Genomic DNA, 27,313 nt, shown 5'->3' with positions numbered 1-27,313 from the left:
GAAGAAGCAGAGGAGAAATATAACATGTAACAAAAATATAATGCAGATTGTGATTATAATGGTATGGGAACAGAAGGGAAATGTATCCATTTTTGTTCCACTATGTGATTTTGCTGTGGCTATTCCTGTATTCCTTACACCATGGAATGTTACCCCAGTCAGAACAATTTTGCAGCACTGATGCTAAAGCTGTGTATGATCAGCTGTTGAGATTCAAATATCATTGCTGAGTTTCAGCTACATCAGCAAGAAATTCAGAAACAAGCTGTTTTTTTGCCTCCATTGAATTAGAGGTTATATTATACTGTAAACAGAACTTCTGGTGCATTTTTCTTTCTTCAAAAGTAGGTTTTGGAGCAGAGAATGCAGTGTCACCATATAAATCAAATATGTTGCACAAAAACATTTATTTATCATTATTGTAAACCATGTTTAAACAATTTCAAATTTGAATGTGGGGAGCAATTGAAAGTAATTTACAATAAATTAGAGAATTTTAACCCTTACCTTCCCCACAGCAATTCCATATACCTCAAGTGATTAACAGCCAGGGATGAGGCAACAAAGTAATGAAAAAGAGACTGCTGACAACTTGCACCTGGAAATCATGAATTCTTTACAACAAATTCTGATAATGTATCTATATCATCCTCATCAAAAGAGACTTAAAAATACAATGGACTGAACCCTGAAGCTTCTACATGTAAAGGAAACTTTCCCTTCTAGTATCCCCCAGGCATTACTTCTTAGTTGTTGGTTTTTGATACAATCAAGCATAAATGAACTCTAGTTCCTCCATGGTTGGAGAGTTAAAATCAGACATATCTGAAAGTACCACATTGAGAAAAAACTAATTCAAAGAATATTCTTAACCAGTGTCATGGGGAAGGAATGTTACCATGGACCTCACCCAAAATGTAGTTTAGTATTTGAAATGGTCAGATATTTTTGATATTTTTAATCCAAGCAGTAAAATTAGTCAGATATAATGAAATGCCAAGTGTTATTTCAGGGGGAGGAATGATATTGACATAAGATGTGTGGAAGGGATTTCAAATAAATATTCTGTCTTCAGATCTTTAATGGCTTTTCAGATCCTTTAAAAGCTCTTTCAATATCATTTCAAAGAAAGGTTACAATGGTGATTAATGGTACCATTGGAAGATCAGAAAAAGCAGGCTAGTGACAGATCTTCATAGAGAAAATCTTTCTCTGTGGCTGCTAGGAATTGAAAATGTTATGCTAGCACATAATCTGTATCAATGGATACAAGGTTTCCTATATACTGAATTTGAAACAATTACTGGTGACCAGAAGTTTGAACAGTGTTCTCATTCATACTCACCCACAATCTCCATCAGCTGATAATTATTTTTCCATGAACCTCATTCCTGTTGATATATAACACAAAATACTGAAACAGTGCCAATGTCCCAATATCTAAAAATGTGGATACCCTGCCTTATTATTTATGTCTGTGTCTTCTTTGCTCCAAATTTTATGTAAGATATGTATTAAAATTCATACGTGTATATGCCTCTTTTTTCTACAAGCTCAAATGGCAAATATCAGGATTCTCCCCAAAGGTATTTCAGCAAATTCTGAGAGACAGATGAGTTAAAAGAGAATCACTCACTCAATACTACCTCACAAATTCCATGGCTGAACAAAGATTTGAACTTGGATTTCTCCATCCATGTGTTCCTTAGCTGCTAGAAAGCAGGACTAGCTAGCTCTTAGTAAATGCTTATAAACAGAGATTCAGGATTGACATGTTAATTCTATCACAGGTATGATGACTTGAAGACCAAGCAAGAATTTGCTGAACACAAGAATTTGCTGAACATAGCAAATGCTAATGCTATAAGGAGTACATCAATTTCAAAGACACCACAAAACTTTGTTTTTCAGCAGCAGAATTATTGTAACAAAGATCACTGGGTCTCCAGAAACTGTATAGAGAGATTAGAACTGAAAAGTCGTTGCATTTATATCTACCACCAGTTTTTGGAAGTGATCAGTTGAAACCTAGTAATCTTGTCAGGGAGCACAATCTAACAATATTGTTTGAGACAGAGAATGGTCCAGGACGATCACAATCTGCTAGTGGAAAGGGAAAGTAGGGAAGGAAAGGTAATTCACTATTTGTCAACCTTGGCAACTTTGAGAGGTGGACTTCAAGGGCCAGAATTATCATGGACTTAGAACTCCCAGAAGTCCACCTCTCTTAAAATTGCCAAGGTTGATAAACACCACCCCAATGGGTTATCACTGTTTTTACTTTTGAGGTATTCTCTGGTAACTTCTGAAAAATCTCTCTTCAAAGTGCCAAACTGGTGGTAAAGCAAGAAAAAAAATGAGATACCAAGAGGATAGTTGTGAACTATAGACACTGTAGATACTTATTTAGATGTATGTGAGATACATCTGACAGAAGAAACTTCACAGACTTTAGTGAAGTTTATTGCCAGGCAACTAACCTTCTCCAATAGTTCTTTTAAAAAAGTGTCCTTGCTATTCAAATTTTCTTTTAGTCATCCGAAGTTCTATCTTTATTTAATGGGTGTTAAATAACAGCTGAAATCATCTCTCCCCAAAATTCCTTAACTTGGGACTCCTGAAGGTTTTTTTTTAACCTCACCCAATTTATTGACACAATTCCATCCCCAATCCCCCCAGGATTACTATGTTTCTGAAAATAACATGCATGCAACAGCTGGGCAGACCAAGAATGTCTTGAATGCATGTAGCATGATTCCCAGGATCAGGCTAAAGCTGCTCGCTCGTCCCTCCATCCTTTTCTCTCCTGGATTTCTCTTCCCATGTCTCAAGCACATATTTAATTTTTAAAAAATCAAAATATAAATCAATCAGAGGGGTGGAATCATAAAAATGGGACATTTTAAATAATTTCATGTTTCAGTTTTAAAATAATACTTGCTTAAGATTTGTATTAAATACCATTTGGAGATATGATACAAATGCTGAAAATGCTTGATACAATGATAATAAATTACTAGCTTGGCTTCTCAAAAATGCTAGCCATTAATCATGGTTTACTAAACTGAACTGTTGTTTACTAAACTAATACCAATGGTTTATAAAACATATTCAATTATATATGTGTCTATGGAGATTCTCAGTCATCCAGATCATGGTTGTCCCAAAAGTGCTTTTTCAAGAGGCAACTAGACTTTTTTTGCTTTTCTTTGAAGATGTTTCACTTCTCATCCAAGAAGCTTCTTCAGCTCTGATTGGATGGTGGGGAACTACTTGCAGACAACTGGTCATTTGCATTCTTTTAGAGGGTCATTGAGGCCACTTGGAGGTTTATCTGTGTTGTCAGGGTCACCTGAGTAGTGCAAATGGGCGTGGAGCCTTCTTGAAACTGCTGAAAGGACTATGTTGTAGACTGGAGATAGATGATGTTGTTTATGTCATTATGAAAGAGGGTCAAAGAGGCCATCTGTGTCAAAATTGAACAGGCCTCTCTTAATAGAGGGGGAGAGATATAACCTCATCTATCTCTAGTCTACAACACTTTTAGCAGTTCTAAGAAGGCTCTACACCCATCTGCACTACTATGGTGACTCTGAGGACACAGATAAATCTCTAAATGCCTTCAATGACTCTCTAAAAGAATGCAAATGACCAGTTGTCTGCAAGGAATATAAATCTTTCCATTCCCTATCATCCAGTCAGAGCTGAAGAAGCTTCTTGGATGAGAAGCGAAATGTCTTCAAACAAAAGTAAGAAAATCCAGTTGCCTCTTGGAAAAGCACCTTTGGGATTCAATTACACAGGACAACAATTTTTCCCCCCAAAAGTTTTGCTTCCTGAAAAACTTTTGATGATTAGTATACACCCCTTCTAACTAAACACATATTTTCAGAATGATTGTACAACATAGAAATCTTAAGAAATCTTAAATTAATTTTTAAAGATTATTTATTTATTTTTTAATGTATTTAATTGCATAATATTTCCTACATTCTGTATGAATTCAAAAGGGCCCAAGTGTTTTGCTGCTGATTTTCATTTACACTTAGGATTCAATGCATCTTGCTGCAGGGTCCAGCAATAGTCAACCAGCACTGATGGATTCCAGTTGCTCTGAGACCATTTTTCCATTGTGGCAATTTCCTGGAGAAACTTTTTACTATGTTCATCACCTAGATTTTTGGGTGGAAAGTCTAAGTGTGAATGCAGAAAATAAATCTTCAGTGAAATGTTGCACTTCATGGTCTTGTATGTTGAAAGAAGTTTGACAATCAGGTAAATGTAGTTTTGTCCTCTACAATTTCCAAGAAATTATCAACAACATACTTGAATATGTTCCAGGAAATTTTCTCTGGACCAACAAACAGATCTTCAAACTGCTTGTCATTGATTATGTATCTGATTTATGGAACAATAAAAAAAAATCTTAATCTTGGCATTAGTTATACTTGGGAAACATCTGTCTCAAATGCAGGCAGTCCTCAACCTTTCATTTAATGACCTTTTGAAGTTACAATGGCACTGAAAAAGTGACTTTTTCACATTTATGATCTTTGCAGCATCCCTATGTGATCAAAATTTGGACATTTGGCAACTGGCTCATATTTATGACTGTTGAAGTGTTCCAGGATCATGTGATCACATTTTACAACCTTCTGATAAGCAAAGTCAATGGGAAAGCCAGATTCACTTTACAACCAGGTTACTAACATAACAACTGCAGTGATTAACTAAGCAACTATGGCAAGAAAGGTTGTAAAATGGGCAAACCTCACTTAACAACTCTCTTGCTTGGCAATGCAAATTTTGGACTCAATTGTGATCTTACATTTATCTTCCTTGTTCATTGCTGTCACATAATTTTTCATCAGTCTTGAGTTTTATGTGAAACGGAGGCAAAAATATGTTTGCTAGGTCAACAGGTATTCATGCACTACATTTTTCTGTCCTGGAAACAAATTCTAAATGGCCATTTATTTTTAATAATAATGTGACTTTCTCGCACAGCTGTCCTATTTACGTAGGTAACAACAATTCTTGGTATATCTGAGCTGCATTTCAAGCAGCAGAGACATTATGTTTTGACCTCCACAGATATTCCAGTTGTATTTGGCATACTGGATGTGCTTTAACAACAGTTCCATGTTTTTGTGTGCTTTAATGTGTGCAATGTAGCCAAATGGTACTGAAGGATATACGTTGCAAAAACAAATGATTTATATAAAATGGTACATTATAGGTTAAACTACAGGTTATTTTTGTGTTTAGCAACCAAAAATCTATAAGGTACACTCTAAAATGTTTGGGAAGCAAAATAAATTAATAGCTGGGTTCACACAACATTCTGAAACTTAAATTAGCTAAACACATTTTATCTAACGTGATGTGAAATCAGCACTTATTTTTATAGTAGTATGAGACTCTATGATATTTTTTATCTTCCACCTTAATTTTTTAAATGTTATAAAATTAAAGATCCCTTCTAATATAATGCTCTCTCTTGTACATGCACACCAACACACACACAGTGGCTTTTTTAATCTCATATGTACCTTTCACAGCTTAGCAATGAATAATTCCACCCCAAATCTGTGCAAATAGATTGTGATCAATAAACACTTTGGATAGTTTCATCTTGTTATTTATCCAATCAAATCAATCATGGAAAAGATGTTAATAGTGAAGTCTCTTCTGCCAAATGCTTACTTTTTTCTCTCTCTCTCTCTCTGTTTGGTGGCTGATAGTAAATGAAGTGGGTTTTGTTTTGTTTTATGTTCCATTATTGCAAAAGAGATTAGTGCTTATGTGATTTTCCTGATGAAAAATTATCTTATACTTACTCCTAAGATTTTGAAAGGAACTTATAAATACCATAGTTCTGTTTTGCATTAAAAATATTACCATAAAACTGATAAATCTTTTTGTTTGTTGACAGAAAAACTATATTCTGCAAACAGTTCTCTGTCTTTACCTTATCCCTGGTTTTAGGATGCTCATTGTAACCCTATGTTTCTTAAACTCATGGATGTTGTTCATGAATAATTAGCTTAGACAAATAGGAGATACTGATAGTATACTATATACGTTACATAAAAAAGGAAGGGCCCTTTTTCCTTTCTTCATCTGAAAGGAATTTTATCAGACTTAATTCATTTCCAAATCCTTCTATTGCCCTCTAGTGGTCAATGAAATTTAATACAAACTTTTCATCAAAAATTAACAATTTGAACTCATATTAAATGCCAGTCACCAATCATAATGTGATAAATGGAATAAAATGTAAAAGGGATTTCTCATCAATATCCATGCAACCTATTTCTCTTAATTTTTGTTTAAGAAAAAGGAGAGGATTGATACAGAGGTGGCCTGAGTAACATATATGAGTCCCTAGATGTGCTTTTCTATCAGGATACAACTGTCTTATAAATATGACAGAAACATCCAGCTTGATAGGATATTCATTCTCCAAATAAAAATTCAGGAGAGGATTTCCCCTCTTCACAGTGCTGCATAATCCTTTTGGGAATGCTCTACCTAAAAAACCTCCAATAGCCTAACAATTTATTTCCTATAACATTATATCAGTTTGTGTATGAAACTTCTGTAGCCAATATATTGACTGACCCTCTTTTTCCGCAAGGTGTATGGAAAAGCTTCTGTAGAGAATTAGGAAGCAAAAGCCATAGCTAAATCCTCAGATCCCAATTTTACCTTCCAGGATATGTTTGCCCAACCATATCCACTGAAGCACTGATACACATATAATTAATCCCATAGGCTAATCATCTGTATAAATAATCCCATGTCAGAAGGCTATTTCTGTTGTTTAGGACTTTTAAAAGGTTATAATTAACAAAATGAGTAGAATTAGCGATGGAGTATATTCCCATTATGGTATGCATTTCTTTGCCCCAATTTTCTCATTTCAAGGTCATATGCAGTAGCAGCCCTTTGCGATTTACACATTGCTAAACTATAATTCCAGTCCGTATACCCATTTGCCTTTTGATTAGCAAAGTATAGGGGGAGGGCTATAGTCAACATATCTGGAAAGTGCTGAGAAAAGCTACAACAGAGAATTAAATGCTTGCTTATTTGCCACATTTTCAACAGATGTAAATCATGGCTTCTTTTAACTTTAATTTAGTGGAATACTATATTGACATTTTAAGATAAGGCAAGAGCAAACCAATTTTCATATATGCATTGATTTTTCCATATTACTCAGCAGAACCCCACAGGTTTATGTTTATCAGTATTTCAGACTCTCAAAATATTATGGGATGCTCTCCCTCAGTTTTTGCCACCCTCTATATATGCAAGTCCCTGAATTCCTATTGGCAGTTTCTATCCAAGGAGGTATTCTTTCCTCTGAAAAATATTTTAACTAAGAATCACCACTGCTCCATTAGCCAAAAAGGGTCTGCCTTTTGATGGCAGAAACTAGATAGCTGGAAAGTTTTTGCTCGAACTTTTTATTTTATTTTATTTTTGAACAGTGTTTCAAGTCAACCTGAATTATTATTGATGACATAAATATGTGTGTATGGCAGATTCACAACAAAATGCCAGGAATGTTGTCTTTTTCTGGGGTTTTGTTGCTACTTCCTAGTATAGCCTATAATCCCAATTTTTCCAAATGGTCCTCCATCCAAATCCAACCCTGTTTGGCTTTTTCAAAATCAGCCATGATCAGCCAGCAGCTGTTAACTTCATCACATGTATAAACTAAGTGCTCAATGTTTTCCTGTCTTAATTAGTAACTTAGCTAAATTGTAAACTAGGGCCATTTTAAAAATCCAAGGCTTCATGCCTATCAGAGTGTCTCTCTCCCTGCCTCCCCATTCTTTTATTGCAGTGCCTCACATTAATGGACTTCTGATAATTGATTTTTCTCCATTGGAAAGACAGTAGTCTACTAATTAAAAGCATGAGGGAAACCTGAAAGGCTCATTAAGTCCAGTGTTATTTTTAACTGATTCAGTGACATGAAATACACTTCTTAGAAAATACTGATAATGAATAATATTTAGGCGATACAGATTCCAAGTGCTGAAGCAATTACCCAACTGCCATCATTTAATAAGTCCAGGTGTGAACAGATTCCAGGGGGGTGGAATAACTGATTTTCTCACTATGAGAATTCATTCCTGTTGATATGCTCTTGCACTCTCTGCAGCAGGTATAAAATAAGAATATTTTATATTTCTGTATTAAATAAAAAATAAAAGGAATAAAATATTGTATATAAATAAAATATAGTATACTGTATACTGCACGAGTCAAAAAGAGGGCTGTGAAATTATTTACAGACCCTTCACATCCCGGACATAAACTGTTTCAACTCCTTCCCCTCAAAAACGACGCTATAGAACACTGCACACCAGCACTAGACACAAGAACAGTTTTATCCCGAAAGCCATCACTCTGCTAAACAAATCATTCCCTCAACACTGTTCAACTATTACAAAGTCTGCACTACTATTACTGTTAATCTTCTCACCACTCCTGTTGAAAGGCTGTCAAAATGCCTTTCTTCTGAGGATTCGATTTTCCCGCTGGGAGAGCTCTGGTGCAAGGATACGGACAACTGCTTGAAAGCTGGATCTTTTTATTTTTCAGGAAGGCAAGAGATAGCAAGAAGTCTGTGTTCCTGGGCTAGCTACCTTTGTATGGTAAGTCCCTGATTTTTATACCTTTTTTCTCATTTTGTGTGTGTGTGTGTGTGTGTGTGTGCTTGTGTTTGTATTTCTTAATGTTTTAAATCCTGTCAGGGGTTGTCTTCATTTCCGCCGGAGGGTAAACTCCATGGGGTGCAGAAGGCAAACTTTGCGGGGTGGTTTGATTGGATTATTGGTTTCGTCCTAATCTTTTTTAGCTTAATGGTTTCTTATATTTGTTTTGTGGCAATCTCCTGTCTGTCTCCTTTGCAATATATTTTGTGTCTTTTGTCTGTTTGTTTTGCTGATTTGGCATGTCTTGTGTTTGTAAGGGTTTTCTTGTTTCCCTAGTTTTCTTAATTACCGTATTCGCTAAAAAGGATCTCTTTATTTTCCTACACAAGGTCACACCTACTTTTCCGCATTCAAAGGACAACCTCTCCTCACCACCACCACACACACACACACACCCCCAATACCCGCAAAACAATGTTCTGGGCATTAATCACCATTGCTACATTAACCTGGTAAATTTATACCCTGCCTCCCCAGTGTTGCTTTGACAGCAGGATTTCACACAGCGGGCGCCGCCGCTCTCTTCTCCGCTCTCCCACCGTTCGCACATGTTGGAAGCACCGTAAAACCTGATAACCCACCCGGGCTCCCCATCCTTAACCTACAGCCGCCCGCATGCAAAACCTGCGTGCAAAAAGAAAAAAAGAAAAAGAAAAGTACGCCGCACGTGAGGATCTTCGAATCCTCTCCTCCCCACACCGCTAAGGAAGGAAGAGGGGGAAAGGTTGCGCAGCGCGTGGCGAGTGACATCCGCCACACACACACACACCGCTCCCCCCAGCCTCCCCTCTCGGCTGCAACTCAAGCTCAAGTGGGAGTCGAGTCCTCCCCGGCGTATAAGACGCACCCCCCCACTTGGAGGCATGTTTTCAGGGCAATTTGGGCTTTTGTCTAAGGGGCTTCTTTAATACCTTTTATTTGATTTCTTTTTCTATGCAAGTTTATTTTATGGCTGGCTTGATGTTCCCTTTGGGCTTTTCCTGCTTGGGTGACACCACTGTCCTCCTGAAGTTCCCTTTCCACACTCCTTATCACCCATCCCCTCCCACTTGTGATTGTAGGACTTGTTGCTTGTATCCTTACAATTTATACTGTTTCCTAGTATGATTTGATTGCTGATTGTACCCTATGACTGTCATTAAGTATTGTACGTTATGATTCTTGATTCCTGACGAATGTATATTTTCTTTTATGTATACTGAGAGTATTTACACCAAGACAAATTCCTTGTGTGTCCAAACACACTTGGCCAATAAAGAATTCTAGTCACAAAATCACTATCAGTTTCAGCTTATAGAATATTTTAAAGTGGGACTTTTTGCATATATTTATCAGTGATTAATACCATGAAATTAATACACAACCGACTTGAGTTTTTTTTTGTTTTTTTTGCTATATTGCAAACACGCCGTGCCATAACGAAGTTAAAAATCAAGGCCAAACTCTTCCAGGTCCCACATCCATCCGCCGCTCCCGCCCTGAGATTTAAGTGCCCCGGTGTCTTCTGGGAGTCGTAGTTTTTTTTAGCGGCTGTTTGCCGAGGGAGGAAGGAACAGAAAAGGAAACCTCATTTCCCATGATCCGCCTCCGTCCTTAATGGGCTGGGAACTTCTATCGGGAAGTCTTTTCGGGAAGCGTTAGTTGTAAATCAGAGGATCAAAATGGGGGCACGTGTTTCTGTTCGATGATTCGCGCTGCGTTCCCAAGCAAAGGCAGGGAAAGGACGCGGGCCGTTCGCCTTGAGCTGAGCTTCTGCAGTGGCTTTCGAGACTTGACGTTAGAAGAGCATGGATCTGTGGGCTCGGGTAGGCATGGTGGGCGCTCTGTCTTGTTACGCGCACCGCAGGAAGAGGGTCCTGGCCCAAGCTGCAAAGAGCAACGGAGAGAGCGGCAGCGACCGTGGCAAGCCCGAGCTGAGATTGGTGCAAGTTATCTTTCGGCACGGCGCTCGCACGCCCCTCCGGCCAATCCCGGGCGTGGAGCAGGTGAGTCGGTCAAGTAAGCGCCGCCTTCCTTTCCCCCCGCGCCCGACTGATCACAGGCTGATACGGTCGCTAAAGAAAGCGCTGGTGGGATCGAGCGCTTGTCCACCACATATCGAGCCAAACCAGGGGTCTCCAACCTTGGCAACTTTAAGACTTGTGGACTTCAACTCCCAGAGTTCCTCAGCCAGCTTTGCTGGCTGAGGGACTCTGGGAGTTGAAGTCCACAAGTCTTAACTGAGTCAAACCGTAGTTGACACCCAAAATTCGGAAGAAGTGCAATTAGGAAGCACAATTACCCAATCTCCTTTACAGGGTGGTTACTAAGTTTAGATAATTTAGCAACCACCATGTAAAGGAGATGAGCAATTTAGATTATTTAATAACCATCGGTAAAGGAAACTCTTAATTGTGTTTCCTAATACACTTATTGAGAACTTTGGGTGTCAATCACGGCTTAACTCTATGTAGTGCACGCTAGCCTGGGTGTTAGTTAGAGATCAGTGTAGTTCAGTCACTAAGTCGTGACTGACTCTTTGTGACCCCATGAACCATAGTATGTTAGCCCCGCCTCCATTGCCTCCCTGAGTTTACTCAAATTCATGTTCATTGTGTCGATGACACTAGCTGTGGGCTATCATATTTTACAAACCTTGATTGTGAAGAGGATGCCTGGTTTGGGTTGAAAACAGAGGAGTAAGTGCTGCTTTCAAGAACATTGCTCTTTTTCAGTCTAGCTGCAACAGAGGTTGCCTTCTCTGGAAGTGACCCAACCATAATCATGATTGCAACACGATTAAGGCAGAGGAGCTGTTTCACTCGTGGCAAAATCCATTTTACATGTTTGCACAGCTCAAGTTATGATCAAGCATGCAGTATTTTTTAGTATACAAGATCAAGTTTACAGTGTGTTTGCATTTCACAAGATCAAGTTAGGAAAAATAATATCTTCCAAAGGAAGCTTTGCGGTTTAATAAAATATTTTTAAGAGAATTCCAATTCCTATAGAATTGGGAACAATTTTTTCAAACTTGCTGAGGTAATGACTTTTGCTCCCAGGGAATCTGATAGAAAAAAAATGGCATCCTGATTCACAATGACAGTTGTGTCATTTGGGATATCCAAATGACAGTTAAACACGTTGCAGTATTCATAGATTCAAAAATGAGCATTGTACACTATCTATTTCATAGGGCATGAAGCATTGGTGGTGTATAAACAAGAGAATTTTCCTGGAAAAGCACTTGCTTTACATTGAATGCTAATGACTGGCACATTTGTATTCTTGTTTTTGGCTGCAACATAATGGTCTGAAGGACCCTTTCCCACCAGCAGCTTTTAATATGTTGAAGACAGCCAAGACTGGAAGTATCTAAAGGACAATAGATAGACTAAATATTTCACATTCTCTACTGTATTATATATTCAGTGTTAAGGTCCATAAATACATTGTTTTCCATTGATAAATTTTGCTTAGATGTAGAAATTTTTCCAATCTAGTTAGTTCTAATTCCTATTATTACATCATTGATAATTGAACTGAGGTTAAGGCATACAGTGAGTAATAACTGAAGAAATATATGAGTGGCTTAAAACTTATGATTTTTTAAAATCAAAACTTTGTCCTCTTTCTGAAACAGGTAGACTGGGATCCTACTCTTCTGGAAATCCCTGCTCAAACAAAGTTTCCCTACATAGTAACTAATCTCACTGGTGGACCAAGACCATTTTCTCCTTATGAAGAAGATTACAAAAAAACAGTGCTGAAGGTATTTTGTTTCCAAAGCATTGTATTTCCCTGCCTGCTGGTAAGTAGCTTTAAGTGAAAAAAAAATCTTTTTCTAGGGAGGTGTAATTGCGGGACAATTGACAAAAGTTGGCATGCAGCAAATGTTCACCCTGGGGGAACGGCTAAGGAAACGTTATATTGAGGAGACCAATTTCCTGTCATCATCCTACAAATCTTCTGAGGTCTTGTAAGTTAGTATTTAGTATATTTTATGTAATATGTCCTAATATTGAGGAAAATGCAAAACTTGGTTTTCTCCCAAAATATCCCTCGGAGGTGGGCTAGTCTAAAAAAAATTGACTAGTTCAATCACCCAATGAACTTCCATTGTTGAGGATGGAACAGAACTTGTATCTCTGTCCCTCATAATTCAGCATCTTAACCTTTATACCATATTTGATTTCAAGAGTCTTGTAATAGTCATCCATAACGTTTGTAGGAGCATGTTGGAAGCAATGGCCATCTCTGTTTCATTTCATTGGCTACCTTATATCTTTCAGAGTCCGTTCCACTAATATTGTTCGGAATCTGGAATCCGCACGATGTTTGTTAGCTGGGCTGTTCCAACAACAAAAAGGTTAGCAGTGGAAGCTTTTTACTACTATGTTTTCTGTTCTGCTTCATATCATGTCTGCCATCATGGATTCCTACCTGTTTTATCTAAGTGGATAACCCCATAAATAACTAGTTAAAATTCTACCATAAAATGAGGTGTAAAAAATACCTAAATCCATTATCCAAAACCTCACTAAAAAGACAGCCCAATAAATTCCAGATTTTGTGTGGAACTGATGAAAGTTCTGGGATCCAAGATGTTGGAGGATTTATAGGTTGCCAAGAAGTAAATGTTCTTTTGGCTTAACGCTTGTAAGATGTTAGTCATGAAATTATAGAGAAAAAGGTAGTAGCCTCTGAGCTTAGATTTGATTTGGTATCACCAGTATTTATAATAGTTAAAGGTTTTGATTTAAGACATCAAAGCATATGTGATGTAAATTAATTTACAAAAAAAATCTTACTATGAGCTGATAAGTGCAAGAGTTGAATATCTCTCTGGTAAATATCTGACAATATATGTTAATACGGGATTTTATTTGGCATTTAGTACAATGGGTCCTTTTAGTTTGCAGCCATGATATATCATTAACTTAAAAAGTAATGTAGCTAGGAATTGAGGCATGTAGACTTCAAAGATAGGAACAGTTCTTTACTGGGGTTGTTTAAATAATAGTAAAATGGATAGGATACTACAAATACTTAAAAATCAAAATGTAGTTCAGGTGATTTTATATTTCAGAATGCAAGAAATCTTAGTATAAATCCTTTACATATTTGATATTACAATTTGTGAAAGAGCATTTTTTCTTAATTACTCAGGAGCTGTTACCATTGTCACAGATAATGCAGAGTCTGAAATCCTTTATCCCAATCCAGGGAATTGCCAACAACTTAAACGTATGCATAGGTGAGTTGCTAGTATATTTTTGGTTGATGTCATTGAATATTTAATATGTATAGAATACACTGTGGTGTGCCAAAAAGCAGTTTATAATAGCCTTGTATAAAGCAGCCAATTAGGTTTCTAATTTGGATTTCTGAACAGAATAATTGTAATGTATGCAGGAGGGTTCCAGGTTGATAACAACTGATGTAAGACAGCTTCATTATCAAAACAGCATGCATTCTCCTAAATTCATTGGTTGTGCTTTTGGGAATAATAGTTAAATTTGGTTTGTTGTGTACAGTTGATGTTCAGAGAATGTGGCCATGCTCCAAGTTTATGTATGGAGCAAGTTCTACCTTGCCTTTTTTCACTATAATTATAGGATAAGTGTAGGTAGCTATGAAAGCTTTCAGCAAATGGTTGTAATAATTATTGCGAGAGTCTCAGACTTCTGTAGTAAGAACAACTGCAAAATGCTCATGCAAAATAGAAAAAGGCTCATTAGCTGTTCAGATCATAGCTGTATTTCACGACCTACTACTAAACCTCCCAGGAAGCAATTATAAACAGCCTCACGCATAATCCATATGCAGTTTAGAAAATGAATAAAATTATTTTATAAGGTTCCCTGGAGTTGAAATGAAAAAAAAAAAAGTAAAAATATGGTATCTAACAGTGGATACTCAATCATATGCTGTACTGATATTTAAAGAAAGGTATTTAGTTCTTGGATCCTTCAATGGTAGCTACTAGGTTCCATGTGTCATGAGATCTATTTTTCAAATAGATCCAAATTAAATGAGAACTAGGATACAAGTCTATTTTCAGGAATGCCTCTGGCCCGTGTACTTAATCCAGGGAATTTCTTGGGGAGGAAAAAACTAATATAGAAGGCTGCTGCTCAATGTTAAATTTTAAAGTATCCCTAGTCATTCACACAAAAGCAAAAGTGAGATGGAATGCTAATGAGCGTCCTGCACAGCTGTAAAAAGTTTCATATATCACCTAATAAAATAGTTGTATTCTTAGGGACATAGATGGCCCTTTTTATTAGTGCTATAATCTACATTCAAAATCTATGCTTAAGAAAAGTGAGGATAAATGAAGCTGTTATACTAAAAAGGAAAGAATTATAATGTAAGTTTCATTTCTGCCATTCTTGATAATATCCATATAGTGATTGTAGCCTATATTCAAGTAGCAGCTACCCTCCTGACTACCTGCATCCCCTCTTTCACCTGACAGCTGGCACTTAACATCTGGGACTTGCCACTTTCCTACTGACTTTGGTTGTCGCAAGCCAATATGAAATTGCAAAGAGGTGCTCGATGACCCACAGTCTTCACTTAACAACAGCAATAAGGACTGCAGGGATTGCCATCACTGTGTGAGGATGTCAGGCAATGTCACACTTTAGAATTTACATCATTCCGCGATGGAAATTCCAGTCCCAATTGCCTTTGTAATTCAAGTACTACCTGTAGTTGTATGGATAGATCTTGAAGATTCTGGTATTTTCTTTAAATGTTGCAAACATGAAAGAATATAAGTAGAAATTTAGTTAAACATCTGCGTAAATGAGCTCTTGCTTTTTGAAATTGATTTTGAATTTAGTATCTTCTATAACTGTTTTGAAAATGATGCAGAAAGAGTAGTTCAGAACTTGACTTAAAGTAGTTGCGTCTTACTGCAAAAAGAAAAAAAGAATTCACTGAAGTTTAAGCCTAAATAGGTTTATACTTAGATTCTGCAACATGCAGAATGGTACCTTCAGCCTCTGAATTTCACATTGCTGTACTCTTTATTTTTGAGAGATGCAAGCATAAAAACATAAAAAATACATCTACTGTTGATTTTTCTGACCTACAAAGCAAAAATTAAGAAACACCTGAAGCATTTTGTTTTCCTTGACAGAGATGGATGGGCTAGTGTGAATCTACTTGAAGACCTCTTAGAAGATCTGAAAAACATTAAACAAAAGTTGGGCATTAGTAACGAGCAAAAAGTAGACTTCATTCTTCTCCTTGACAACATTTTTGCAGAACAGGTAAACTTCCTGTTTTCTTCAACTATTAATGATGAAATACGATGATGAAATACACAAAATACATTCTTTTGCAAGTCTGAACTTAATCTTTTTATTCTCTAACCAGCTGTACCTTGCCTAAATGCTTGATTGCATCTGTTGCTCTTTCTCTCTTCATCTTATGTATTTTCATTATTTTTGCATAAAACTTTATTATTATCTCTTTTATTCATTAAACATGAAACTCAGTCAACTGAACATTTAAAAATATATCGTAAATACCAGTGACTGGTGCTAATGGTTGATACGGGTTGTTATTATTAAATGTACCTCTTTGTAAATGCTGAATTTCTCCAGCTAAAGTCATTTATCTCTTCAATTCCCATAATCTTTGGTCTGAATATTTACAGGAATTAAACATAGATGGCAACACAGCAGCAAGGGGAACATTTGGACCAGCTTTTTCCTAGTATAATACAGGACCAAATAATGTGTATTCAGTTCGCATTTGTAATTAATATGAATTAGATCTCTGTGTAAGATTAAAATAACCCTTTTAAAATTCAAATTCTATTTCTCTGTATTTAAGGCTTACTTTTTATGTTGGTTTCTTGACAAAATCTTTGAATGATAGATTTGGCGGTCAGCTGATCTATATTAAAGTCGGAATGTAGGAAATGACTCAGACTTTTGTAACATTTCCATAAATTGGAAATAATACCAGAACACGCATTGCACATTTTATTATGCAGCAAAGATAAGTTGTTTTTCAAGGAATCTTGGCATGCTATGAATGGCATTTATCACTGGAAAGTCAGAGTTCCTTGCAACATATCCTACACAAATTTCTAGACTTTTCAAGTTTTGTTCTTGTCTAGCATTTTTCTATTTTTGAATACTACGGTTTTAATTTATATCTGGATTCCTGACAATAATTCATTTTGCTATCGCTTAAAATTTATGTCAAAATTACGATTATCAATCTCCAGACATCAAGTAAAAATACAGGTGTATGTCCATGCTAGTGATCTAAGCTTAGATGTCATTCTTAGACCTGTACTTTACTTAATTTACACACTGTTATCTTTTCAGGCACATAATCTACCAAGTCACCCTGTTTTGAAGAATTCTATGCAACTAATTGAGCAGAGAGCTGTTGACTCATTCTTTTATATTACAAAAAGCAATTCAAGGTGAGCACGGAATGGCTGTGTGGCAGCATCTGTTTGATACTAATAACTTTAAATGAAGAAGTACTTTAGAAATGTTTTAGGATCTCTTACCTGTTAAACCAGTTATGTAGAACTTATACAGAGGCTATATATTCAAGAGTTATTTTGAAATATTTTTCTTTCCCATAGGAAGATTCTTCAGATGTCTGTTGGTCCTCTCCTGAATGTCATAGAGGACAACATTAAGAAAGCAATAGAGCCTCCCTCTTCTGATATTAAGACCAGGTATGTACTTATTAGTAGATATTAGTCTCCCTGCCTTCACTTGCAACAGAACACATAATTGAGAAGTATTCAAAGATTACTGTTCCTCTGGGCATAACTTGCTTATAAAAATCTGTACATGTGGACCCTATATGCAATTGATAAAGACCGGACCAGACATAGTATAAAGTTATGGGTTTACATGTCGTATGTGTTATCTGTACCTAAATTCTGCACTGGGAAATACTAGTCTTAGTCCAAAGCATCTTGAATAGGCAAGACATTTGTATATTTTATTTATATTGAATAGTTCTGTAATCATAGTCCACTCCAGCAATTCAGAAAAATATAAAAAAAACCTGAATGATGAAACTGTGATGACTAATTACCACTAATGGGTTAGGGAAAGTAAAAGAGAAAGCTGGGATTGCTTAGTAGGATGGAGAAGGGACAATCATTAGACAATTGCTATTAGATTATTATTTAGGCCCTACATGTTCAATACTATTTTTGCCTGCCTGCACAGTCATCCTCTTAAAAACCTATTTTTTGGACAGTTGACTGCAAGGCTTATTTAAGGGGAAATCTTTCACCCTTCTGACTGTATGTTTGGAAGAAGAAAAGGATCATAGGTTTCCTAACATAGCCACACAATTCCCATGGATTTGGTCTTTTTTGCTTGTTTCTTTGTTTGTTCTGGTTTTGTTACTGGAAATTTTATGCTAGAATGAACATTCATGTGTAATAGACAAATTCCTTGTGTGTCCAATCACACTTGGCCAATAAAGAACTCTATTCCATTCTACTCTACTCTACTCTACTCTACTCTACTCTACTCTACTCTAATAGAGGCTTTCTGTATTACATAGATGTAAAGAAAATGGTTAAACATTGGAAAACGCTAATGATTAACTTTGGGTTAAAAGAAACTTTTGTTAGATAAGGAATGCAAGCAAGATTTAGTGAGAACCACAACAATTTTAATATTTTGGGCTTGTCTTTACATGCTTTAAATCGCTTGAATTATTTTTAATATAGATTATATGAATGCCTTTCACAATAGTTAGCATGACACACTTGAATATTTCTGCTCTTCATTTAATCCAGCCACTTCTGCTTGTGTGAAATCATGTTATTTATAGAGCGTCTATCTTGTTCAAATGGAACTACCTCACTAAATTGCTTTGAGAATGAAATCCTTGCAAAAGGATACTGTATTTTGTTTTAAAATTAGTTCACTGTTCATCAAAACTAATCCTAAATGGAATGAATGCAATAATTCAATAATAAAATAGTTACTTATACATTGAATGTGTTGACTTAGGGAGTATGTTATGCTCATTTTGCATTCAGGAAGCTCATCCTCTATGCTGTTCATGATGTCACTCTCTTCCCATTGCTGGTGGCGATGGGGGTCTTCGATTCAAAGTGGCCTCCATATGCAGCAGATGTTACCCTGGAACTCTATCAGCATTCCAAGGATTGGTTTATACGACTGATCTATAATGGAGAGGTACAAATTCTGGGCGACTATTACTACTACTACCTGGGTCCCCTTAGCAAGTGTCAAGGTTGCGCGTTTCATATGAATATTCAAACAATGTAACAGATCACATCACTTTCTAAAAATGGCATATTGGATCTTTGCCATCCTGGTTTATTCTAATCTCTGCCTTGTCAAAAATTGAAGCAATCAGTACTGTTCCTATACTACAATGCTTTTGAAGAAATAATCAAGAATGGTGTGCCTTATAAATGAGGTCCATAACTATAGGTATCAATGTGTCAATCTCCCCTAGATGCCATCTGGGCTCTGTGTCTCATTAGATTTTTTTTCATTGCTCAGGGCAACTGTTTTAAGAATGGGCAAGCTTCTTTTTCTCCCATAGCAATTAACACACCATGAAACACATTCAAAATTTGAAATGAGCCCATTTTTCAAAAAATTGGGGAGTTGTGCTCAAAAATATATCCAATGGCAATTCAAGGTACCAATTGTCATCTTTAGACTGTATACGGCATGGGACCAGTTTATCCTCGAACCCGCTTTTCCCTAAGCACTTGCCTCATTTAAATGTTGCCATATAGTGGGACCTAGGAAGCAAGTGTCTTCCATGCCTGTGCTTTCCTCCTGGTACAGCCTTCCTCCAGAGTTGCAGAGAGCCACCTTCCTCCTCACCTTCTGGTTAAGATTTTTACTTCAGGTGCCGAGTCAGGAAGGGACCAGAGCCGGATATTTGTGATTCTGCCATGAGATTGTTATAGGGCTTGGTTGTTTTGAGTTGTTTTTCAATTAGTCTTTTGTTATTTGTTAGCTGTCCAGGGTTACTTTATGTAAGGATGGCTATTCAAATCTTTTTTTAAAAAATAACTTTATCAATTCTTTTACTATAGGAGCTGATTCCCGGAGGATGTAAAGATGGCTTGTGTCCACTAGAAGACTTTTTAAATGCTCTTTCAGTATATAGCACAGAGCCCCTGGTGTATAAAATGATTTGTTCCCAAACAGAAGAGGAAGTTTTATAACACAATTGATCAAGAAAGCACATGGTACTCTAAATATTGTAAAAATAATGTATTAATCACTGTTATAATTTAGTAGCTGAGACAGCAAGAAAAAGCTTTTTATAATGGTGAAAATGAATCATTGTTTTAATTTTGGAAATGAGCATTAGTAGAATGTAAATTATTTTAGAACGGGTATACATTACTACCTGCAGATAATATTAATGTCAAAGAGCAATTAGCATATAATTTTTCATAATATATTACTTCAGTAATATATTTTGTTCCCATTTATACTTAAAGAACATGGCTTACTTTTTAAAGTTTTAATCTCTTACTAAACATTTTGAGATGAATATAGTCATCTTTATATACTGTACATTTTTTTTAAAGTTAAGGTATAATCACAGAACTAATTTTTCCTACATATTTTAATATTAATTTAAATGATGAGCCTGCTTAAAACTATAGTTCTTAGAAACTACTTGCATTATGGATAATAAAGTTTATTTTAACAGTCATGTCGTCCTTATTACATCAGTCAATAAAGCAGCTAAACTTGAAAAATAATTTCTCATTTGAAGCCTGAAATGGGAAAGCGCTTATTAGATACTGTATCCTAAGGAAAATTAGGTGTGTGTATCATCGAGCCAGATAATATGTATGTGTATGCTTACTATTTTTAAGAATGCAGACAATATTAATTGCTGAAGTAGTGAAATCAATGTACATATCATGTGGTTTTTAACTTTAATAGTATCTGTGTATACTAATAGTACTTACTATAGTAATATCTGATTGTGCAAATCAGATAGTTTATGTTATGGGTTATAGTAAAAGTAGGCTATCTAAATTCACTATCTATACATATTCTTCAGCTATCATTTTTCTAGCTGGCCAAACATTTAATTCTAGGCCTGTTCCACAGCTGAATGGGGAAAGAATTCACATCTGACCTGCAGATCTGCATGGATCAGCTAAGGTGGTGGAATAGTAAATAATATTTTTCTGTTAAACTTAAGGGTGTAGATTGGTCATACCCACTACTTTCATGCAATTCATTGTATCTTCAGCTTTGGTCAAGTTAGCCTATGGCAGAAAATATTGTTCCAGTCCTGGCTAAATGTATCAAAGTGATGTGAGTTAGGCAAAAAACACACGACACAGGGTGACTTAATAGATTCCTCTGCAAGGAAATAAAAATCATCACTGTGAACATTTAACCTGACATCTGACAGCAAGGCAGTAGTAATAAATCTAGATGATTTATTAATAGCTACTCCAAATGCATGAAATATATATTTTTGGAGAAAACAGATCATTTATTAATATCCTGCCTGTATCATTTTTCTAAATAAATCAAGGCAGCAAACTGTTCTTCCACTTCCTACTTTCCCAGTGATCCTGTGAGGTGGGTTGGGCTGAGATATTTCCTAGCCAGCTTTCAGGCCTAAGGCAGGACTAGAAGTGAATCTCCCGGTTTCTAACTTCGTGTGTTAAAACACTAGAGGAAATTGTCCCATCTCCATTCAAGGCCATCTCAAATACATAGGTTTTAGTTTCCAGAATCCTACAACCCGCATGGCAATCGGTGAGATTTATTAAAAGAAGTCTGTACATCTGGAAGACCAGAATATGTGGGAATTCTGCTCATGTTTAGGAAGGTTACACTGCTAATAGTGATATGCATAACATTCAAAATACAATTGCCTGAAAGTTTAGGCAGCTCTAATTAATATTTCAGTGAATGTTAAGTGAACAGCTGATAACTTCTACATAATGCAAACTTGAACTTGAATCTTTCTGCAAACATGAAAAATGCATACAGAAGATGCATAAATTTGAACATCTCATTCAGCCTTTTGTAACATTTCCTTGGCTGAAATATTGGTAAGAGTGGCAAACCACTAAAATATAAAATGAAAGCAAGCCCTACTCCTTACTAACAATTTATGTTTTGGTGGCTTGCCACTCTTATCAACATCGACAGGCAGTTATTTCAAATGATTAAGAGGAGCCCAAACTTCTTGACAGAACACAATCTGAGAGTTTTGTTGACTCGGGTGTTTGTTCACCAGTTGACTCATCTTTCTTAAGACAAATTAGAATCAGAGTTGGAAGGGTTCTTCAAGATGTTCTAATGCACCCTACTGCCCAGAACAGGCATTATCAAGTCATCTCAGACAAATAATTGTACCAACTTTTGCTCAAAAACCTCCAGTTCAAGGAGGCAGAGTAACTCTTCTGTCAGAAAATTATACCTTATTGAGTTTGGATTTCTGTAAGGATTCTTGTCCTATTCTTGGGCACTATGGTAAATGAATCCACACCTCTTCCCTATGACAGTCTTTCAAATACCGGAAATACCTTCTTCTTAGCTTTCTCTTTTTTAGACTAAGTATTCCAAACTCCTTTAATAGGTCTTTGTTAGGATTTAGAGTTCAAGTCCCTCTTTGGTTTCAAACCAGCTTTGTTTCTTTGCAGATTCTCCTTAGAACACTTCCTGCATTGTAGCAACCAAAACTAAACTAAACTAAAATTATTAACTCCAGTGTGGTTTAACCAGTGCAGCATAAAATGGAATTATTTTCTGTGATCATGACATTAAACATTTGTAAATGCAACAATCTGACATGCTTTATCAGAATACCAGATTTAATAAAGATTGTCACAAGATTTAATAATTAAACAGATACTGTTATCGAGCCAGATAGCATCCATCTGTGTATCTGGGTTTTTTCCTACTTAAGTGCAGAATTTTAACAATTCCCATCACTGTATAGCACATTGTAGAGTACAGCCCATTATTCAAATCAAGATCCTTCTGAATTTAGAGTATGTCATCTGAGGTAACCCATGTCATTAAAAAAAATTGATGTGGTTTTTCATTTATAAAAACCATATAAAGGGTCCTGTGCCCAGGCAGGATTCCAATACATTTTTCATTCCATGTAGATATATTAAGGATCATACACTATATTTAATTTGTACCAAGCAGAGGTTGCTGGTTTGTTTGCTTACGCAAACTTAGAAATAGCTTCTGTTTGCTTAGGAATTCACTAGAAACTTCAATGAATTGTTTTTACATGCCATGGTAGCTCTTCAAGAACCTTATGAGGGCATAATATTGTTTCTGTTACTTTGCATGGTAAGGTAGTCTATAGTTTAAGATGAAATATGTATTTTAGACAAATCCTTACTAAAGTAAATAACTATTCTTGAAGTACAAAAACAAGGCAAATTTGTAAATGAGTGAAAATACAAGGCACCTATCAATTTGTGGCAGAATATTATGAAACTGATTCATTTTTTTGTAAGAAACAATATATTTTATTTTTCTGACACCACAGCCCTGGCAAGTGGTTTTGTACCAAATTTAATGGAGGTTACACAGAACGTTTTACGCTGGGGACAAAAAAAAAAGCCACAAAAATGTCAGGATAACTTTTAGTGTCTGTTCCACTCCCACGTTAATGTCACTGGGCAGGGAGGAGGCAGGGGTGCTGAGAAAATAAGAAACAGTAAGACTACTTTCAAGTGTAACAGTGTCCAAGTCCAGCCTCTTCCTGAAAGTGGTAACACTCTCAGCACACGAAGGGGCTCTCCTAGATATGCTCCCAAAATAATACAATGTATTGCAGCTGCCAGAGGAGGAGACAGTAAAGGGGTGGGAGGGAGAGACAAAGTGCTGGACAGCACTCATAATCTGAAAAATATGTCCTTAACTTATTTTTTTTTTAAGTTTACCCCCCTCACTGAACTTCAGTTCCTTTTGTGCTTTTCATTAATACTCTGCTCTGAGGTTGTAGTTTGGTTTTTCTATAGATTGAGTTGAAGGAAAATAGTCCAAAGTTCTGAAGATGGATTTTCCACCTAAAAGTAAACAGCCTTTCACCCCCAAGACTAAAGTCTCTGCTAAAATCCCTTTTACAATATAGTACAGTACACAAAAATAATCCCCAAAGATAAGTGAGTCCTGGGAGAAGCCAGTCCGAAGGACGTAAACATACAGAGAATGGTGCAACTCGTGACAAATGGCAATTCTCAAAATACAGCTACAGATTTTCAAAGCAGGTGCCATCACAGGATACCCAAGTACACAAAAATAATTTTTAAAAAATAAATTTTAAAAAAACAACCTGTTAAAATGAATTCATTTGTTTTCAGGAAATTCCATACATTCGAGATTTTCCAAAGCATCCTCTGGTCTGTTTTCACCTATTGCATGATCAAACTGTGCTCCTGGAATTTCATCTCAACAAGGATTGGAACCATCCAGTCTTTACGTAGCAGCTTAAAACATTATATTCCCTGGATTTCCAGGGCCTTGGCTAAATCCTCCCATTCCTACATCAGCAGCCATGCCCCGTGGCCTCATCTGTGGAGGAATCATGATGTTCTGTTGAGGTGCTATCATGCCCTGCATTGACATCATCATACCAGGTGAACCTACAGGTCCTGGATGGCTGTATAGCCCAGCAGTAGCTCGATCCTTGCCTGGAATCATGCCTACTGGGTTGCTCATTAGGGTGGGTTGGCCAGGCATAGCTGTTTGTGCTGGTGACATCATCCGGTGGTGAGGTCCCATCATTCCTTGTTGCAGAAAGGCAGGTGGTCTCATAGGGTTATGGCCTGGCATAGAGGATGCTGTGCCAAGAGGAATATCAGGTGTGCCACCAGGGCCTCCCATACCAGGTAATGCCAACCCCATTCTTGGATTCTGTTCTCCCATCATTCCCTGTATATGAGAATAGCCAGGCCCAACATTATGTGGCTGTTTGCGGCCTGGTACTTCTCCACGAGGGAAATACTGTAATGTCTGGCTTGGCTTCTCAGATGGAATTATCCTGGACAGGTCAAATTCTGGTATTCCAGTGGCTCCAGGGCGAATCACTTCTTGTAGCTCTGGATCAGAAAAAACTGAAGGCATATTGTTTCCTAGAACTGTGAAAGAGTCTGGTCCCCCTGGACCTCCAGACTTACAAAGTGCTGGATCGGTTGAACTTTGGGGCATGCTGGTGGGTCGCCCCAGAGGTCCTTCCCCATGGAAGCTCATTCCAGCTGGGAAGTTGCCTTGTCCTCCACTAGGACCATTATGAGGAAATTGCATCTGTTGGGGAGGAGATTGTACTGGAGGAAATCCCTGTGGGAAGCCCAGGCGTCCTTGAGGTACCATTGGTGGGTCTTGGGAACTGTGGCCCATCATTGGATTGTGTGACATCAAACCAGGTCCTACAGGAACCCCGTGAGGAGGTATATTGGCTCCCATAGCATTGGGAGAGGGCAACTGATTACTATGAGTTAGTGGCTGTGTCATTCCCATTGGGCTAAGAGTTGCCATCGAGCCTGGTTGGTTGGGACCAGAAACACGAGGATTCTGGGGGTTAATGCCCATTCCTGAAGAAAACAAGGGAAAAGCACATTAGAACAAAATAAGTAAAAACAAAACCATTTAACAGACACAAAACCACTTTTCTTCATTACTATGCTAAAGTGTTTCATGCAGGCTATTTCCATACCCAGTTTTTCAACATAGTTGTTTCCTCCATATTATCTGTTATTAGAGATACCTTTCTTTCTCTTAAGGAAAAAAAAGATGTAGGAAAACATAAATATAGATCCATATTGATCATGCTTTTCTCATGACTAAGTGACTAAATTTTTGAAACTTTGGCTTTTCTGCCAAAGCAAGGATGTTGCAGTGATTCTAGGGATTCTAGGGCATAATCCAGGGCCATACATCACTTACAGTCAGTATTTTCAGTACCGCTTACTATCTCATCAGTACTTTTACAGGAGAAACCCAAACTCAATACATTTCAGAAAATATCAATACAATAATTAAATCATGCTTTAGAAAGAAATATGGTAATATGTCTCCCATACTGTTTCAGGAAGCTATAACAATTTCAAGCAAAATCTCCTAAGGTAACATAAATAAGAAATCCAGACAGTTACAACCCATCTGCTGTTGCATTCTCTCTTTTCTAAGCATTAATAACCACTGGGGTTTCTGGATCAACCAAGATATGAGTAAAATTTAACGACTACAGGTTTTGAGCTGAAATTGTTATTCAAGAATTGAACCAATTTGATCTGATAAACAAAATTCAACTATAATCTATAATGGGGAAGTACAGAAACATCAGCTTTTGGGGAGCAAATCAGGATGAAAACAGGTATAGACCTCCAGAGCACTATTTCTCAAAGTCTGTTCCACAGAAAGCCACTCTTGTGCAAACAACTTGCAGTTATGCTATGTAAGTATGCTTGATCCTAATCATACAGCCTGAAGCAGCATCCAACATATGCTTGTGCCTACAATGTTCTTACTCCAGAGATTTATCCTTTCCTGTTTTACAGATAATTACACTGTCTCCATTACACACTTCAGCTTCTTCCTCAGTGCTTCTGAGCCCAGACTTAATCCGTATACCTGCTTTGCTATGTTAGTGTGTGTGTGTGTGTGTGTGTGTGTGTAAAGGAAAGCTGGAGCTGCTAGCTATGCTTGAAACATTATGGCTTAACTTATCTAACAGTAACAAGATATAAATATTATACAACAAACAAGATGGGAAATCCAGAAAAACAACACATAAAAACACATCCAACAAAGGGCTTTACCACTCTAGCCCAGAAACATAGGGGATGCAGATACTCATACGTTGCTGGTAAAGAAGCCGGAAAAGTTCCAAAAAGCCATGTTTTCTCAGTTTGTCTCATTTATACTCTACAGAATGCTGAACAGAGAATTAGATAAAAGAAAGCCTGGAATCTGTTCGTCAGCAGGATAACTTTCTAAAAGCCAAACAGAATTAGACCAAATTATTGTTTGGAAGAAGCCAACAATAAAATCATGTTCAAAAATGGGCCAGATCAGTTAGAAACTCTAGAGAGAAAAAATCCATAAATTTGGCAGCGATCAAGAGAGAAAAGAATTCTAGAAACAGTATTTTCTATTCTTTCCCTATCATGTCTAGTCTTTCCAACCCAGTATGATATGGCAAAGAAATTACATACAGGTAGTCCTTGACTAATGGCTGCCTCGTTCAGCAATGGTTCAAAATGTTGACAGCAATGAAAATGTAGATTTACGACTGGCCCTTGGCTTATGGCCTCTGCAGCATCCCTGCATCACATGATTGTGACTTGGGTGCTTGTCAATTGGTACAGATTTAGGTCAGTCACAGCCTCCCATGCTCACCATTGCGACCTTCGCAACTGGCTTCCGTCAATGTCCATTGTAACAGAGTTTGTAACTAGTATGGTATAGTAATTCTGAAAATTAGTATAGTATAGTAATTCTGAAAACTGCATGGAATGAGACCCAATTTGGTGTGTCAGGCACAGACAGGAAATATGTTAAGTACAAAAATAGATTTGTCTGAGGGCTATG

At 36.9% G+C, this 27,313-nt stretch overlaps 2 protein-coding genes and 1 long non-coding RNA gene across 3 annotated transcripts in view; 2 read left to right on the top strand and 1 right to left on the bottom strand.

The window, feature by feature from the left end:
• The window catches only part of LOC148130449 (uncharacterized), a 484,585-nt gene that overhangs the window by 278,528 nt on the left and 178,744 nt on the right, over positions 1 to 27,313 (top strand). The window lies entirely within an intron of this gene.
• Positions 10,261 to 20,432, top strand: ACP6 (acid phosphatase 6, lysophosphatidic). The gene is made up of 10 exons (XM_026664082.2): positions 10,261 to 10,720; positions 12,358 to 12,486; positions 12,563 to 12,693; positions 13,007 to 13,083; positions 13,884 to 13,971; positions 15,865 to 15,997; positions 17,069 to 17,169; positions 17,338 to 17,433; positions 18,766 to 18,925; positions 19,807 to 20,432. Exons 1-10 carry the CDS (start codon positions 10,523 to 10,525, stop codon positions 19,936 to 19,938), a joined length of 1,245 nt encoding a protein of 414 aa, XP_026519867.1. The 5' UTR covers positions 10,261 to 10,522; the 3' UTR covers positions 19,939 to 20,432.
• BCL9 (BCL9 transcription coactivator) overlaps positions 23,224 to 27,313 on the bottom strand; it is a 35,809-nt gene continuing 31,719 nt past the window's right edge. The window contains exon 7 of the mRNA XM_087966620.1: positions 23,224 to 25,314. Within this exon, the coding sequence (XP_087822746.1) occupies positions 24,212 to 25,314 (1,103 nt within the window). The 3' untranslated portion in view covers positions 23,224 to 24,211. The remainder of the gene's footprint in view (positions 25,315 to 27,313) is intronic.

The sequence above is a fragment of the Notechis scutatus genome, chromosome 5 (assembly GCF_049901735.1).
Source record: "Notechis scutatus isolate UNSWTSFEM ecotype Mainland chromosome 5, rNotScu1.2, whole genome shotgun sequence".
In the NCBI taxonomy this organism is placed as follows: domain Eukaryota; kingdom Metazoa; phylum Chordata; class Lepidosauria; order Squamata; family Elapidae; genus Notechis; species Notechis scutatus.
This window is presented reverse-complemented; position numbering and strand designations above follow the sequence as displayed.